The sequence below is a fragment of the Periplaneta americana genome, chromosome 16 (assembly GCF_040183065.1).
Source record: "Periplaneta americana isolate PAMFEO1 chromosome 16, P.americana_PAMFEO1_priV1, whole genome shotgun sequence".
Lineage (NCBI taxonomy): Eukaryota > Metazoa > Arthropoda > Insecta > Blattodea > Blattidae > Periplaneta > Periplaneta americana.
Genome location: NC_091132.1, coordinates 63,386,582 through 63,405,459, shown reverse-complemented (window position 1 = coordinate 63,405,459; position 18,878 = coordinate 63,386,582). Strand labels below are relative to the sequence as shown.

Here is an 18,878-nt window from a genome sequence, read left to right as displayed (position 1 = left end):
TCCTCCAGCGAACAGCTGTTACTCCAGTGGAGGGTACTGCCACCTACAGGCGCGCGCGGCAAACAGGGCTTGGAATACGTTGCCGCGCGAAGGCAGGTTCAGTTTGGCTCGTGATCCAGAGAGGGAAGTGGGTATGCGTGTCCGCGCAGGGGTTACACGGAGTGTGTGAACGTATGTGCGTGTGTGGCAGTGATATTTGATACTGTGATAGTGTCCTGACTTCTTTCTAGTGTAGGCACAGTGATGGGACTGAGCAAAAAGTTTGTTATCTGAACTTCATTTTGTTTTGTTTTTCTTTTTTATCCGAACTCGAGTACATAACCTCACCTCCACCCCCTTTGTTGATTGGCAGTGCGCGTGTGTGTCAGTGTGTGTGTGTGTATAAGTCTGTAGTGATGCGGCCAATGAGGAGCGAGCCGCGGGTGCTTAGCAACGTGACGGAGTCCAGTAACTGGAGACACAGTTGGCATTTCTCGCCCTACCTGTCAGACGTTCCTGTGGGCTCCCTCTGCGGCCCTGCCTTCAGTTGGGAATCCCAGCTCTTCAGCGGGAGCACCCTTCTCTGCACCAGCAACCTAACCTCACCCCACAGGAAGCCGCCGGGAGGCCACCCCGCCACAAAGTAAGTCACCTTAGCACCGCGCACCGTTCCCACGCACAACTTTCAAACCCTCAACGTACGAGGCTTTGCGTGTTGCATAACTCGTGCTGTTACCTTTGCTTCGATCTCAGTCGATAGACCTATTCTTCCTTTTTTCTCCTTCGTCAACGTTTAAGTACTTCACCTGTTCACCTCATTATTGGACTCCTGTACGATACCTCTCAGTTTGTTGAAAATTATGTAATATTTATAGTAAAATGTAAATGACACTCGGGAGGAAATTAAACGCAGAGTAAATATGGGAAATGACTGTTATTATTCGGTTGAGAAGCTTTTGTCATCTAGTCTGCTGTCAAAAAATCTGAAAGTTAGAATTTATAAAACAGTTATATTACTGGTTGTTCTGTATGGCTGTGAAACTTGGACTCTCACTTTGAGAGAGGAACAGAGACTGAGGGTTTTTGAGAATAAGGTTCTTAGGAAAATATTTTGGGCTAAGAAGGATGAAGTTACAGGAGAATGGAGAAAGTTACACAACGCAGAGCTGCACGCAGTGTATCCTTCACCTGACATAATTAGGAACATTAAATCCAGACGTTTGAGATGGGCTGGGCATGTAGCACGTATGGGCGAATCCAGAAATGCATATAGAGTGTTAGTTGGGAGGCCAGAGGGGAAAAGACCTTTGGGAAGGCCGAGACGTAGATGGGAAGATAATATTAAAATGGATTTGAGGGAGGTGGGATATGATGGTAGGGACTGGATTAATCTTGACCAATGGCGGGCTTATGTGAGGGCGGCAATGAACCTCCAGGTTCCTTAAAAGCCAGTAAGTAGTAAAGTAAAATGTACTTTTTGCATTCTGTCAAGGTGCGTTAGCTAGTTTGGCTAACTAAACACGTTAAGTTCTGGTGATTTTGGAAGTGAAAATCTTCGAATTTATATGGGTTTTTGTTGAATCTTCGAACACGCAAGCATCACACACGAAACTGACGTCTGATTTGTGTTGCGTTATTTCATGAATCATAATGAAATGAAACTGAGAGATGGTAGCCTATAATTTCACAAATATACATACGACATATAGGGTGCTATGCATAGACATTTCGCTAGCCTGCGCTACGAGCGTGCTAAACTAGCCCCGCAGGGACGTCGCTAGGAGGGTGCGAAAGGGTGCGCAAGCACCCCATACAAAATCTGAGCACGCCTTTCCGCATCCCAAAGGGCAATTTATTAACAAAATACTAGGCATAAATTATTTTGAACAAAAACAAACAATTTCTTGGATGTGAAAAAACAACTACGTCCCATAGTGTATCGTAATGGATGTGATGAGCAATAATAATAATAATAATAATAATAATAATAATAATAATAATAATAAACAGATGTATAGTATGCGCGCAAGTGCATGAAAGAACATTTTGAATTTTTTATATACCACATTTTTACAGCTCGCACCCCATTTTTAAATCTCGCACCCCATCCGCACCCCCCTTGCTCTGATCCTGGCGACGTCACTGTAGCCCCGGCTATCGACAGATTACTTGTACAGGATTCATATCATATCATATCGTTAACACTGGTTTATGAATAAGAAAAACGTTAATTTGCTGATCATCCACCGGAAGCCCGCGCTAAGAATGTCTATGAATATGGTCCATAGCGATCTTTCGTAAGATCGAGGATCAGTGACAGGTTTAGATTTACACTGGACCAAAGAAAGTGCTGTCTCGAGTAGTGCAACATAATGGTGGTACCACTGGGTTACGTGATGATATCGTGTGAAAATGTCTTAGAAAACCATTTATCGGATATGTAAGGAACTAAGGTATTTTGGGTTTCTCCCGTACGTTGCGCGTAGCGGGACCGAAGACTCACCGGATTTTTTTTTTCTTTTGGAGAAAAAAAAATTAATAGTCTATTAAAAGCACTATAGCCTACTTCAGTGAGCCACTGAAATATTTTCGTAAAAAAGAGTAATTATTTTCCCTGGATCAAAAATACAATAACTTACAATCACCTCAACTTCCCGTGCGCTAGTTTCTTCGCTTGTTTTGATTGTAATGGTAAACTTTTTTAGTGTAATGAGAGTACTGTATTTTTAAGACATTTGTTTCAGTAGGAACTGTGTTAATTAATGGTACATTCTTCGTATTGTAAAACTTCTCTTACCCTCACCGCACATGGGTTAAAGTGCTGCAATCAGAGATTGTTTTTTTTTAACGACGCTCGCAACTGCCGAGGTTATATCAGCGTCGCCCGTGTGCCGGAATTTTGTCCTGCAGGAGTTCTTTTACATGCCACCCTCTACTGACATGGGCCAGGTCGATGGCATTTAAGTACACTTAAATGCCATCGACCTGGCCCGGAATCGAACCCGCATCACAATTAACGTGAAGCTTACCGGAGGCCGGGGAACGGGGACGTGAAGGTTGGCGAACTTTGAACTTTTCCGTTCTCGTTTCCGATCGCATTCTACTAGATTCATTCTGTTGTCATCAAAAAACCTATTTCGTCGTCGTATATTTTGTAACAAGGAGGCCGTGACATAATTTCCTCTTCATACATTGTTTGTAACTAACCCGGAAATCCAGTAGAATCACTTTCAATATAATGTAACGTGTATAGGCTATATGACCAGATTACTACGTGAACTGAATTCTTAAATCTGTGGCATAAATTTTGAAGTTGGTTAACCTGTGTTCTTGTTGGCTGGCTTGTATTCATGAGAGGAAATGTCATTGGTCAATTATACACAAATTACATCGACTTTACATATCGTTATTGACACACATATCGATATGCATAGCCGTTTCCGTTGGCGGTTTATTGTGAATAAAAAATCTTCACTTTCACGTCTTCCATTTCCCGTTCTCGTTTTGGTTCTCGTTCCTGGTTTATTGTTGACCAGCCATAAGTCATAGAAAGTACGAGTAGTATATCTCAAAACTAGTTTTTAGCTTTGAATGTTTATAGTTCCTTGAGGTTTATTTGCCACATTGTTGCGCGTCACTTTAACACAACATTTCAAAACTCGAACATTTGCTTCTCAGTTTATGTGCAGAATTTTCTGGAGTAGGCTCTGTTTCCGTTGGTGTTCAGCCAGGTTAACTGTCTTACAGCTGATTTAGCACGCGGTTGCACGTCAATCTCATTTAAAATTCTACCTTTCGGTCTAACGTGGAGAATTATCTAGACTTGTCTCCTCTTTCCCTGAATTTCAGCTAAGTTATTAGATTTCTTTGGAAATCGCTAACACCTTAATGCACTTTATTTAATTGAAAAGTTCAAAATTCTAAAGTTTGGTCTTCTGCAGTATTCATAAACAATGCACAATTCACAAGACTGTCTATATCTTTTGATTATTTTCTAGTGAATATTGTAGTCGTATTTTTCTTCTGCTTCTTACTGTAAGCTCCTGGCAGATTTGCCCGTTCCGGCGTGGCAGATTCCTTCGACACTTGAAGAGTCCACTGCAAGAATGATGGATGTCACTTTCTTGTCGAAAATGAACCAAGACTGTCAATGCATAGCTTAAGACATATAGAATGTACATACAGAGTTATATGGCATTAACATTGATAGTCATTGTCCAGTAATGATCGGAAAATCACAGTTAAGCTTTGAGCGCTAAGCATTTCAAACTTTCAATTGCTTCTCCTGCAAAATGTATTCCAAATGACATCCATCATTCTTGCAGTGGACTCTTCACTTCTGAATCACCATCTTTCTCATAAAGAAGTTATTGTGATGATGCAAAACTTCACTTCTTAGTTTTCGCTGTCATACACGTTTTCAGCTGATATTGAGCTACAGTGTTACCCAATTTAGTGTTTTTGTCGCTAAATATAGCAATTTTTAACTGTTTTTCGGCGACAATTTTTTGTATCTTTTCTATTGATTACATGGGGAATTTATAGAGTGTTAGTTGGAAGCCGGAGGGAAAAAGACCTTTAGGGAGGCCGAGACGTAGATGGGAGGATAATATTAAAATGGATTTGAGGGAGGTGGGATATGATAATAGAGACTGGATTAATCTTGCACAAGATAGGGACCGATGGCGGACTTATGTGAGGGCGGCAATGAACCTGCGGGTTCCTTAAAAGCCATTTGTAAGTAAGTAAATAGGGAATTAGCGACTTTTACAACACACTTTAGCTACAAAAATAATAGTCTATTGATAATAAGGAATCTAGCGACTTTTCAACTGATGTTTGACGATTTTACGGACATTCAGTTGGCAACACTGCTGAGCTAGAAGTTTTGAACATACTGTCTGTCTGTCCGTTCGTTGGCGGTGGGTGCATTTGAACTTTATTGTTGATTTTCTCTGGTAATTACTACATTGGTCCACCAAAGTCTCTTTCAGAACATCAAAATCCGAACGCTTCAGACTGCGAGTTTTGCATGAGTAGGTAATGCAGGATTCTCCGCGTTGGTCTCCGGTTTCCCCCTCTTTATGCTCAATTGGTAGCGTGACCGTTCTGCAAGTTCGTGTAACATCGCTCTCTGGTTCGAAACTTTAAAAAGTTTGACGTACTTGGCACTGAGGGTCTCAGAATTTTCTCACATAGCCCTAATCTCCCGTTTCCTCTTTTCTCAGCTAAATAAGTAGCCCTACCATTTAAATGTCCATATGCCCGTAGCGCAGCTTTCTGTATATTTAAAACTTTAAATGGCCAAGTACGGTACTGTAAAATTCTTATAAAGTACATAGTTTATCTCCCGTTTTTCTTTATTTAAACTCAAGTGATAGCGCGTCTGTGTAACAGTGATTTTGTGAAACATAAATAATGCAATTTTTAATGTGTGTTAATATATTAGAAAAGCGAGTGTTTATTACCCTTGGCAGTTACTTTATAATGCGGGTTATGTAATCATTTCAGAGTTTAGTGGTTGGTTCTCGAATGCCTTTTAGCCTGAATTTTGGCATGTTCATAGTTACTTTTCGTTTCTCAGTTCATCATCGTCATTATCATCATCTTATTGTTCTTTTTCCTTTATCGTAGTTACCATAGTCGATTTAGATGTATTTTTCATTTTAGGTACGATAGTTTATTTGTAGCATATTTAGGCTATATTACATAATATATTATTTATTTATTTATTTATTTATTTATTTATTTATTCTGGTGTAGTTAAGGCCATCAGGACTTCTCTTCCACAACACCAGGAATACAAATACAATTACATACATATATTCATTTTCTTCGTTTCCTAATTATTTTTTTATCCGTTTTATAAATTTCGTATCTGTAGTTTAAATTGCAGTTGGATCTTAACTTCGTCATTTACCCAAGCGTCCCTGTCTGTGAGTAACGCATCGAAACTGTAGTTCTTTTTGCCGCCGTAGGCGCTGCCCATGGCGCACCATGGGAGGCGAATTACTTAGCACTGCATATGATCATGATTAATGAAGCAATGGTGGAATGTCGATAAGAAAAATTCGAGTAACCTGCGAAAACGTATCACCTAATACCGTCTTTGTCCGTCACGAATTTCACATGGATCTACCGGGATTAGAATCTATGTTTCGCAACGTGCTGTCAGAAAACCGACGATCCTTTACGCCTAAGAATCTGGAGATGACTATTATGTTATACTGCAGTGCTAACTGAGATAAAGATTCCGAAGTCCAATTTCTGTAACCCTAGTGTGGTTAAGCCAGATATTCTAGTTATACTAATTTCGATTTCTTTCTCCAGGATGTCCATTGCAGGTTGGCTGAATTCATTCTATTTAGCAAAAATCGTTCGTTCTAAATTCTCCAAGTACTTTTTTTTTTTTAACAAGTACGGAATTCCTTTTTCAAATTAACTTATGTTAATCTAATATATATATATATATATATATATATATATATATATATATATATATATACATCTGAAAGAAGAAGCATTTCATTCATATAGTGTTTTTCACACTTTCTGTTGCATACCACCAGAATTTTTTTTTTTTTTGAAACATTATATTCATTAAATATGTAATTGAACTTGAAATTATTAATTAATTTGGATCAACTTTTTTACGTCCCTTTTCCAGTCTTTAGGTTCTTTTTAGGATATCTTTAGGTCTTTTTAAAGATCTTTTTTAAACAGTTTATAGGTCTTCAACTTCTGAGCCCTACTTAGAACTCTGCCTGAGACCGGCCCTATATTGATCGAGCTACGACTGGACGTTGAATCTTGTTATTTCCCTCAGTAATTTATATTAAAATGTAGACAGAGTACCGTGAAATAGGCTACAACCATTTATTATAGTTCTTTTAACATTTTTTTTTCTAATTGTTGTGTTATCTCACTGTCCATAACCAATTCAGTTGAAATCATCGTTAAGTAAGGTACTAAATAAAGGGAGCAAAGTCGGACATTTATTGCCTACAGGGGTTGAAGAGGATTAGGACAATCTGAGTTTCACGGAGAGAGGGAATGATCACCAACCCATATAGACCTTTAAAGTATAATGTATAATAAATTTTCGTCGGGGAAGGGAGAATATTTTTATCCAGAAGGGAAAGTCCCCTACCTCTGGCCACTGCTTTGTCACCATATCTATGGCGGGTATAGGGACCAGCTCTCATAAAGTAAAGACTAGTTTCCTTTTTGAAAAGAATACACGTTACAGTCTCCCTCTGTCTGTTACTAGGAGGACAAATGAACTGGCATTTGTCACATAGGCATAATGGTATCGGTACTAGACTAGGAAAACACCCAGAATATTTTGACGCTTATCATGTAGGATTACATGTGAATAAACGAAACTCAGAATATTCTACAAAATTAAGTAAATTAAAAATCTAATATAACAGAAAAATACATAGTGTCCCGCTTAGAGGGCTCGAGAAATAAGTGATAATAATTTCAAGTGTAAATAATGGTTTATTAACATAATTTTTTACGTAACTTGTAAAACTCTCCGAGTTTCGGAGAATGCTGAATGCTACTCGATGTATGTGCCTTGAGTTTGTCTGCAGACATGTAAACGATATTCAACCTCCAGCCAATTTTTCTGTGGTATTTGTGGAGTCACTAGCGCAGCTGCATTTGTGATGCGTTGTCTCAGTTCCTCCAAGGTGTTAGCTCTGCCTCTTTGGTACACAGCATCCTTCACAACGCCTCAGAAAAAAAAGTCCAAGGGGTGTCAAATCGGGTGACCTGATTGGCCAGGCAATGGGTCCTCGTCTTCCGATCCACTATCCATGTATGACGAACACGGCGTTGTGCTCGCGTAGCAGATTTTTCTTCTGCTGGCCATAGCACACACTGAGCTTTCTGTTGTGGTGTCCACTTGTTGACTATGGCGTGTTCTCCTACAAAATGACGCCAGACTTGTTTTAGCAATATACAAATGAAAGTTACGCGTGCAGATGTTTTCAGTCTTTGTTTCCTAAACTTGGACAGTTTCTCTATCTTGTCAGATGTAAATCTCAGCGATATCTTTATCTGGTTTTAAGTGGTGAGCATTTATTTCTCGATCCCTCTAAGCAGGACACGGTGTATTTTGAAGTTATGATTTTAGTGGTAGCATCTTGCGATATGAATTCGATTGATGATGTGCCATCCGAATTACAGCTGGAATTGATAGATCTCCATTGTGACGGTGAAATGGAGGTAAGAGTTTACGAACAAAGGAAGCTTGACAAAATTTTACGAAAAGTTTCCTCAACACGACTTCCCCGTTCTCACAAACATTCTGCTACCCATATTTTGCGTCGTGATGACTTCTGCAATATTTTTACCCGTTTCAACTGTGTTATTTTAAGCATCTATGCTGCACACATGTTCTTCCAATCTTCTAGTTAATGTATGTGTTTTTGCATTTTAATATTTGGTCTCTATATGATGATTAATCACTAGAACTGCCACGCTCTTAAGTGATTGTTATTCCATTACTTCGTAATTGTACAGTTATTCATGTAATATTGGTTTTAACTCATCTTCTCCAATTTTACATCATGCAATTTATCGTATTTTATTTTGCCATTTACTTAGTCTTTATGCTCATAGCATCACTATATACTATTAAATCTGAAGATGTCATTAATTGGCGAAAGCGCTAGTCATGTTTGATTGTGTAATGACCTAATGTCAATTTTGTATTATTTCTTAGGTTAACAAAACAGTTATTGAAGGATTATTATACTTATTTCATTTATTCTGCTAGGAGTTTAAGCATGTTTTGTTCAAAATACATGCATGTTTTCAATTATGAAAATGAATAAATCTGAACGAAGACGGCATATATCGGATTACAATATGAAATATGCTCCTAGAATACAGATTGCTCAAGGTATTATAGGCCTACCTAATATCGAGAAGCGAATGTGGAAAAGTCTCGAGAAACAAAATAACCACACAATAAACCATATACCTTTGATATCTGTTACACATTGTATAGTTACATTTTTTATTATAGTTTTATATTTAATTTACATTTATTTCAATTCTCTTTGTAAATGGTTATTAATACTAACTTGTTAAGTAGGTATTATTTTGTTTCCATAATTAATTTTCTATTGGTAGGGAGAGTAAAATTCATTTTTACTTTTTTATAGTGTAATAATTATACCGAGAAGTTAAAAAAAATCTTATTTAATTTTATTTAGTTGCGTTAGAATAGTTTAGAACATGTTACATACCGGTATGCTGTGGCTTTATTGGAATCCTATCCATTACATGTTTGGCATCTCATTATAGCCTATTTGGAATATAGGAAATGCAGTTTGATTAAAATACAACATAGAGAATATATAAAACATAACGAATTAGAAAAAATGCATAAATTGATTAAATTACAAAATGCATAATTCATGACAAATTAATTACAATTTAAATTTAAAAAATGCAAAGTTGATGAGAGGGTGAAAATTATAGAGTTATCCTATACAATTTCTGGCATCTCAATACAATTCACAAATATTGCCCTATATCCTGTGTTCCCGATCCATAACACCATTATTGCAAATGGAGCTTTCATTTGTTGGGAGTATTCTATTCCTATTCAGATATTCATCTACGCAATAATGATCTGTTATTAAACGAACATTAGCTACTGTTTCCATTCTTGGTTTGCTGTTAAACGATTTCCAGATATTTTTGTTTTGCCATTTTTCCCATTTGATTTATAGGTTTCCATGATTTTTTGTGAACTCACTTTTCGAATAGGTTTAGAATATTTAATGGGTATTTTAAGTTATTTTCCTTTATTTTTTTGGACATGAAGTAATGAAGAAAATTCAGTATGTAATGAAAATCTATCACTGCACGATACTTTCAGATATCTCATGGCAGATTTCCCCTTACACAATAGGAATTAAGGGCTGAGTCTGTGCTGAGCCAAAGTAGAAAGCTCTGTAGGGTATAGCGATGCACGTGACTATTCTAGGCAAAACTTACCGCCCATTCATGATCCATTTCAAAATTCAGTTCTTCAGCTAGCACACTGGGCTCGTATGTGTGGTTTAATTCCGCGTCGGTTTGTCATGTTATCCATCCATTTAAATATCCCACAAAAGGGCCGGATTTAGGTATAGTGCCGCCCTTAGGCAGTGCTAAAATTTGCCGCCTCCAACTCTCACAAACAGTTTATGAGCAGCTATTATATAGGTCTTGTTTAGTTTAAATTAGTTTTAAATGAAATGCTACAATTCAGAAAACAATACATAACTGGAATCAAGATACATGCATCTTATTTATGAATTACAAAGATTTCCTTCGCACTTTCTTCACGGAGAAAGCTTTGATGATGTCATCAAAGTCGATCTGACGAAGCACATCAGACTCGATGCAAAGAAATAAAAATATATTCAAACTTATTCGTAGTTGAAATAAAATTGATTTGTAAAAGGCAGGCTGTGGTTTATTTTGAACAATTTGTGTTTTTGATGGTATAATTATTACGAGTATTTCTTAGTTTGGTAGGAAGTATAAAGTAAATTGGAGAATATACTCCAACTCTGCGGAATAAACTTTTCATATCGAATTATTCACTGGTTGAGAAGAAACTGCCTACTGAAGGATGCACTAGAAGGAATGGTGAATGGGAGAAGAGTTCGTGGTAGAAGAAGATATCAGGTGATAGACGACATTAAGATATAGGAATCATATGAGGAAACAAAGAGGAAGGCAAAAAATAGGAAATAATGGAGAAAGCTGGGTTTGCAGTGAAAGACCTGCCCTTCGGCAGAACACTAAATGAATGAATGATTCGAATTATATAGTGCACATGCTGGAAAGTGATTGAATAGTATTGTTGACGATATATATTGGAAATGTAACTGAGTTGTGGTTACTATTCATAGCGGTAATATAATAAACACATTCACTTCCATTTTCAAGAATACATTCTTGTTTATACAAACAGTTTTATTTAAGTATTATTATATGTACCGAAGTATTATGATATTACCGTGCAGATATTCTGCGTCATCATATGATGAAAGATGAGTGGAACGGAGAAAAATTCTCTCCGACATCGGGATTGGAACCCGGGTTTTCATCTCTACGTGCTGATGTTCTCTCCACTAAGCCACACCGGATTCGATCCGACATCGGGATGGGAATCTGGTGTGGCTTAGTGTATAGAACGTCAGCACGTAGAGCTGAAAACCCGGGTTCAAATCCCGGTGCCGGAGAGAATTTTTCTCCGTTCCACTCATCTTTCATTAATTTTAGTAGTTTCATAGTATAATAACGTGGCACCGGTATTACAATATAACTATGCAGCTGCACATTTTCCTTTTACTCTCGCCACGACCATGACAATGCGATAACAAAACAATATCCGGCTTCCACTATGTGTTCAAGAATAAACTTCAGCAAAGATCTACCAACAAGTGTTTTAAAAACAAATTAAAATGAAAAAACGAAAGAGAAAGAGAGAGAGAAAATGCCGCCGCCCTAGACAAGTGCCTAGGTTGCCTAGACCTAAATCCGACACTGTCCATGAATGAAATCGAAATGATCTGTAACTTCTAGTTTTATGAATATTTTTTAGAACAATGTAGCACTTTCCTTTATTATTTTCTTTAAATTATTTACTTGTAGTCTAGAAGGACCTATTTTTATGTTAGTTTACACTATGTCATAATACACATCAAATCCATTATCAGTTCCCAGTCCTCCGTAGTCACGTGACTAATAGTCTGGTAATCAATAACATATGCAGCAATATTACGTAATGGACAGTACGTACGTGCCACTTTAGGAGAGATCTATAATGTAAGATTGGCAGAATGAATAGAGCAGAAAGTCTTTGCAAAGTTACAATTTTTCTCTCTAGACGCATCGGACACTGCAAATCAAGAAGGAACGGATGCTTTGAACATATTGCTTTGTGGCATCAAAGGACTGAGAAGTCCTCCAATTCTGTCAGTAGCTCGATGAAATCAGGTAGCCATGTACGTGATCCACAGCCTTGCTGATTGTGCCGTTTCCTTAATATCTTGGAGTTACACATGAGGAAAACACAAACGTGTTATCGTACGTGTGACCTGGTTGCCAAGCGACGACGGTGGGCGTCACAACAGCCCGTAGGCGGTATGTGGGCATTTTAATGTTGCATTGGGCAAATTTCATAGAGCGAAGTTGTTCATTAAACAACCATGAAATATTTATGTGTGCGACTTGTTTTATTATTTCCTGTCATTAAACGCATTATATCCTATTGTTATGGATGTGACATGGAATGCGTTACCTAATGTGCCGAAGTGTGTGGTTATAGATGAACCAGTATACCATTGCCGACGGAAGGAATGTCCATTTTGTTAACATTATAGGCCTACTTTAATTTAAAGCATTCATTACACTGCAACCTTCTATTAATAATAATAATAATAATAATAATAATAATAATAATAATAATAATAAATCCACAAACGATTAGGGAAAACACGGGAATTTTACTGGAGGCAAGTAAAGAGATAGGTTTGGAAGTAAATCCCGAAAAGACAACGTATATGATTATGTCTCGTGACGAGACCATTGTACGAAATGGAAATATAAAAATTGGAAATTTATCTTTTGAAGAGGTGGAGAAGTTCAAATATCTTGGAGCAACAGTAACAAATATAAATGACACTCGGGAGGAAATTAAACACAGAATAAATATGGGACATGCCTGTTATTATTCGGTTGAGAAGCTTTTATCATCCAGTCTGCTGTCAAAAAATCTGAAAGTTAGAATTTATAAAACAGTTATATTACCGGTTGTTCTTTATGGTTGTGAAACTTGGACTCTCACTTTGAGAGAGGAACATAGGTTAAGGGTGTTTGAGAATAAGGTGCTTAGGAAAATATTTGGGGCTAAGAGGGATGAAGTTACAGGAGAATGGGGAACGTTACACAACACAGAACTGCACACATTGTATTCTTCACCTGACATAATTAGGAACATTAAATCCAGACGTTTGAGATGGGCACGTATGGGCGAATCCAGAAATGCATATAGAGTGTTGGTTGGGAGGCCGGAGGGAAAAAGATCTTTAGGGAGGCCGAGACGTAGATGGGAGGATAATATTAAAATGGATTTGAGGGAGGTGGGATATGATGATAGAGAATGGATTAATCTTGCTCAGGATAGGGACCAATGGCGAGCTTATGTAAGGGCGGCAATGAACCTCTGGGTTCCTTAAAAGCCAGTAAGTAATAATAATAATAATAATAATAATAATAATAATAATAATAATAATAATAATAGTAATAATAATAATACTTTATTGCCAGAACAAATATACATATTGATTTTTTTTATATAAGAACTCTCTAGCACCCCCAGAAAGAGTAAGTTAAATACTCGTGCTCAGGGTGCATTCCACATAAGTTAATGTTAAGACATTTTATTGAATAACAGTGTGAAAAGTAATAAAGAAAAAAAGAAGAAAAAAAACACATCGCAATAATTGAACTTTAAATTTTCTCAGTTAATAGCAATTTTTAATAGATTTTTTTTTTAAATAAGGAGCATTAGCAAATTGTATGTTTGGGAAATTATCTATTATCATGTTATAAAGCCTTAGACCGAAGTTGTTATTGTGATTATACGGTATAGTTGAAGTACATTTAGGAACTGTCAAGTATATGTTCTTTGATCTTTTGGTTTTATATTTGAGTATAAATTAAATATGTTTCGGTTTTTATGTACGAAATTCATTAATACATTGTTATAAATTTGGTGGAAGTCAAATACTTTAAATTCTGAATACAGCAGCTCTGAAGATAATCAAAACGTTTATTAAGGCATATTTTTATTATTATTTTCTGTAACAGAGTTATTGGCAAGAGGGAGGTCACTTTTTCCCTCCCACTTGTCTGTTTCAAAATAGCTTTGAAGATTGATTTATTGATTAATCGATCGATCAATCTGTTGATTTATACCGATGATCATAACGAATCAACATTTATATCATTTTTAATCCATTATCTGACATTCCGGACAAACTGGGAATTCCAATGAAAAAGTATTTTTCAGAAATATTTGTTTATTATTAATGTAAGACATAATAAGGTTATAGCCTAAATTTAAATATTCTGTTTTATTTTCAAAAGGAAAATATTTTACAACTTCTATGGGTATTGAATCTAAGTGTTCTTGGCTAGGTAATAGGTAGTTTTGTTTCCCTGAAGTTTTCAGCAATTACTGATAGATGAGCTGTAATGTATTTTTTTCAAGGAGCTATTGTTAAACACATATTTTGAGAGCCTGCACTGTTAATTCTAGAGCTTCAGCATTAAGGAACTTTTAAACCTGCACTATATTTTTTCTGCCATTTATTTTCAGTAGTTTTGATTAATAAGCTAACAATTTTAATCTTACAGTTCAAGAGGAGATTTGTCTTGAAACTGAAAAAATGAAGGATATTAACTAATCTGTAACATCCGTGATGAAATGTGTGTAAAATCTGTGACATAAAAGAAAGAGCTATAAAATATTTACCGATTAGGATTTTTGTGAACTAACTGGATTCCATGATATTTGCATAGCTTTCACACGGACACTATGAGAATGAATCTCTTTTTAATATTTGAGGAGAAAAATTCGCTCCGGCACCGGGGATCGAATCCGGGTCCTTGGTTCTACGTACCAAGCGCTCTGACCACTGAGCTACGCCGAATTCAATCCACATCACCGGACCGAACTCTCCTCCTACAGTGTTTCCCTTTTGTGGCCTGACTTCAAGTTGGGAATATACGTTGATGTTTATATTTCAAGTCCTCTACCATTATACAAGAAGCGCACTCAGCTGAGTGACAATGGCTGGGATTCCGCGGTAAAGTGCACAGCAATCTGTACAGAATCATGCACTGCTAGCTAGACGAATTTACTAAAGATGTTATTAATTGGTCCAACAGAGTAATATCTGTTATTGTGACAATTAACTGTAGGAAGAGAGTTCGGTCCGGTGCTGTGGATTGAATTCGGCGTAGCTCAGTGGTCAGAGCGCTTGGTACGTAGAACCAAGGACTCGGGTTCGATCCCCGGCGCCGGAGCGAATTTTTCTCCTCAAATATTAATTGTCACTATAACCTATTATTGTGTTGGGCCAATTAATAATATCTTTAGAATCTCTTTTTGCTTGAGGCAGAGACCAGAGTTTTACGCTTTTTGTGTAAAGGTTCACAAATCTTGTAACATCCGTGACGAAAGCTTTTTTTTATTTTCTGCAATAATACATTTTATTCAACTGTTTTTTTCTGTAAAATGATACTGATCTTCTAATAATAAAAGTTCACAAAAGTCATATCACTTCAATATCTATAGAGTTTGAAAATAATAAAACTGTGACATTCGTGACTACTGTAATGGCTGTTATACTAACTTTTCGCAAAGCACAGTCTCAACTACATCAGGCAACTATTTTAAAGCTGGCTATCTAGGACACATGCAAGTAACATTGCATATCTCTGAACCAGACTTCTCCGCACGTCGCCGACTGACGTTCTGGAAAATGCCGATGAATATTATAATGGAATGGATATTAACGGAATGATGTCAATGGATATATTGGGGAAGCGGGAGAACCCCGATAAAAATCCCCACTGCGCTCTTATCCGCCACGTACGTCACTATGGATTTTTCAATGAAAGCTGGGGCTCGAACTTTGACAGTCTGTGTGACAGGCACTGGTGAGATCCACTTTCAATATAACTGTAATGTCTCTGATGATAAAGAAGGTATATTCTACAAATTGTTTTTGTGCGAGATCGTGCGTATTTGCTTGGTTTCCGCACAAAACCAATCCGCGGTAAGTCTAAAGTTCCACATTCAGTATTCCCAACCTAACACACATAACAATTTCCCTCTTCTTACCGCTTAAGTGACATATTGATTTTACTGCTTTAGACTTTTAACATATTATTTTTAGAGACGTTCAATATAGTAATAATTATAAATTGGAAACTTACCACTGCAATTTCACCTAAATTGCACTGTTAATTATTGTTTTTAAATATTTGCAAAAATTAAGTAAACTCTAAATCATTACATAACCTTACAGTTTATTTTAAGTTCGCATGGTTCGCATTTATAGACTGGGGAAAAAAAGAAAGACAGACGTATATCACGGCCTGCTGGAGTATAGTAAACACGGAAAACATTTTAAAGCAACAATGTTGAAGACAGATATTTTTGTTTTGCAAGTTTTCCGTCATTGAACAGAAACCAAGATGGAGATTTCATTGCAACTAATTAGAAATTCCTCTTTCAGGAATGTAATAAACAATCTTAGCGCAAAATAATGTACGATACATGAGCAGTATGTTTTCTTTCAATTCTCGGAAATTAAAAAAGCTCAACTACGTTTCGCTTTTTCAAACTTTTCCTCGAACATGAAAACTTCAACATACCGCTCTTGTAACGCATATTACTATTGTGTCCCTTAGAAATATACGTCTTATTTTTACTTGCAGTAACAATACTATATGAAACAAACGAATTACTTTCAAAAGGGAGACCACGGAGAACGATAATACCACAGTCTAGTATATACATTCACGGAGCTTGAGTTGTGAGGGTGCTAGGAACAATAGACTGTGCCGGTACTATTTCGCATTGTCTGTAATGACATCTATGGATGCATATTTACTACGTATTGAGCTTCGTGACTGTATATACTAGACTGTGGTAATACAGTACAACCTCTGTCATCCGTGGTAATGAAGGAGGTGAACTGAATGGTTAATCGAAAAATCGGATAATCCGTACCACAAAATATTTTCGTGAATTAAGTCAGTAATACACTTCCGTAATTTTCTCCGTGATCTTGTATTCAATACACAAGGTGATGGCTCAGAAGTTCTTCAAAGTAAGTCTGGTTGTCAACGACGGGTTTTCAACGGGCAAACAAACTCCTTGTCATGGTTATCTGTGGTAAGATAGGAATAGTGGAGGTCTCAAGTTGTGAATTTATGTACTTTAAACACTTTATTCTTGATTATTCTCGAGCACTGTTTAACTCTAATCTCATATTCTGGTGTGCCATCACAGTTTCTCTTTTCAAATCACTCAATTACTTGCATTTTTTTTCGATACTTATCACAACACGTTTTCTTTTAACATAGTGGAAGAAGTTTATATAGAAGTTATGCAGTACGGGAACTCGAACAGTAGAACTATATGTTACATTTTTTCATTCAGACCATTGGCTCAACAGGTTTTAAACGTAAACAGACGACGTCAACATGCTACTGTATCTCCGTACTGTCAGAAGGAAAAGAAAAATAACGTACTGTATTGTAGTACATACCTTGCAAGTTCAGTCCTCGTCATCATTGATGCAATTACCAGCGTTGCAGTAAACGACGATATATTCTCGTAAGTTGTCGAAGCTGAAACATCTTCGCCTATCGCTTAAACAGATTTTGTATCGAGAGAATTTCTGAAGAAAAATTCTAAAATGGGGAATCACTCAATTTCTTTAGAGGAATATTTGCACTGAGCATCATGTTGCACGTGTCGTTTAGACCCGCACAACTAAATGATGATGATGATGATTCCTCAGATTTCATTTCAACGCATTTCCTGTGCGATGTACTATTGCAATGTTTCTCTATAGCCTGAGTTGTTCTGGTTTTTATTTCAATTTTACACACATTACACACGATATTGTCTTCGTTAATACATAAAATGTCACTCTCATACTTCTTAATTGCATTTCGTATCTCTAAGCGAATTTACCGTTTTGACTTCGACGTTATGAATGGATCAGCACTACACTATTCAATTCGTACTAAATACTTGAGCAGGATAAGACAACTGCACACATTGCGTTGCAATGTGGACCGGGGTTCCTTCGTTATGTACGCTGCTGTACTCGCCAGGTACACAAAAGTCGTACGAAGCGGCACGTGCCATATACTCCGATACGAAACAACTTCACTTTTCCTTAAGTCATCCCGATCCACTGTCTGGTAATGGCTAATAAGTTAATAACATTCTCTAGATAAAATACGTGTTAATATAATGTGTCGTAGTAGGCCTACTTCATATAATGTATTTCTATTAGGAAAATAAATAAATAAATAGTCGGATATTCCACCAATCGGTTAATAGAGTGACGGGTGGATAATTGGGGTTCTACTGTATAATCAATAACCAAGGTGTAAATACTCGGCCTAAAGTAGGATACGTACAACAAACAAGAATGATGAGATATCTTGACGTGGAGTTGTATCTTGTTGAGCGGAATTGTAAATATTTGTTGTGGCGGTACGGTTTGCTCCTTTCATCTGTTTGTACTTAGACTTAGAGATATCGAAAAGAGATGTTTCGACACAGATCGAGTTTAACGCATAACGATTTAAGAGAAATTGACAAGTCATTTCCGAGTCCATTTAGATTTGATTCATACAATAATCCTGACGTCGCTGGAAGAGGAATGTAAACTCTGAAACGCGTTATGTAGCTTTCTCTTTTTCTCCCATCGTTTCGTCCCATTTTGTTCCAAGTATCTTTCTAAGCACCTGTCAGTTCCTGTAACAAAAAATACTGACACCTGTCATACGCACGGATGAAGATTTATATGAATATTATACACGTCATTGTAGCTTGGACGCTTCACTTAAACGCGTAACTACATGAATTTTGATACTATATATCTGGCAGTCTGATAGCATATAATTCTTATGCATTAGTTGCTACACTCCACTTTAAACTATACAGAAAATGAATGATCTTTATATCCAACCAGTCATGTCAAGCTCGGCTATTGGTGGCAGCTGCCACAGGTTTGCCACAAGCTCGGGCCCAGGGCATCTCGTGCCCCGAGCTGCTAGCAGAG

General features: G+C 37.0%; 1 protein-coding gene across 2 annotated transcripts in view; it reads left to right on the top strand.

The window, feature by feature from the left end:
- Positions 1–104: 104 nt before the first annotated feature.
- Positions 105–18,878, top strand: part of RhoGEF3 (Rho guanine nucleotide exchange factor 3) — a 717,495-nt gene continuing 698,721 nt past the window's right edge. For both annotated transcript variants that reach the window (XM_069849417.1, XM_069849415.1), the window contains exon 1: positions 105–622. In XM_069849417.1, the coding sequence (XP_069705518.1) occupies positions 396–622 (227 nt within the window). In that variant the 5' untranslated portion in view covers positions 105–395. The remainder of the gene's footprint in view (positions 623–18,878) is intronic.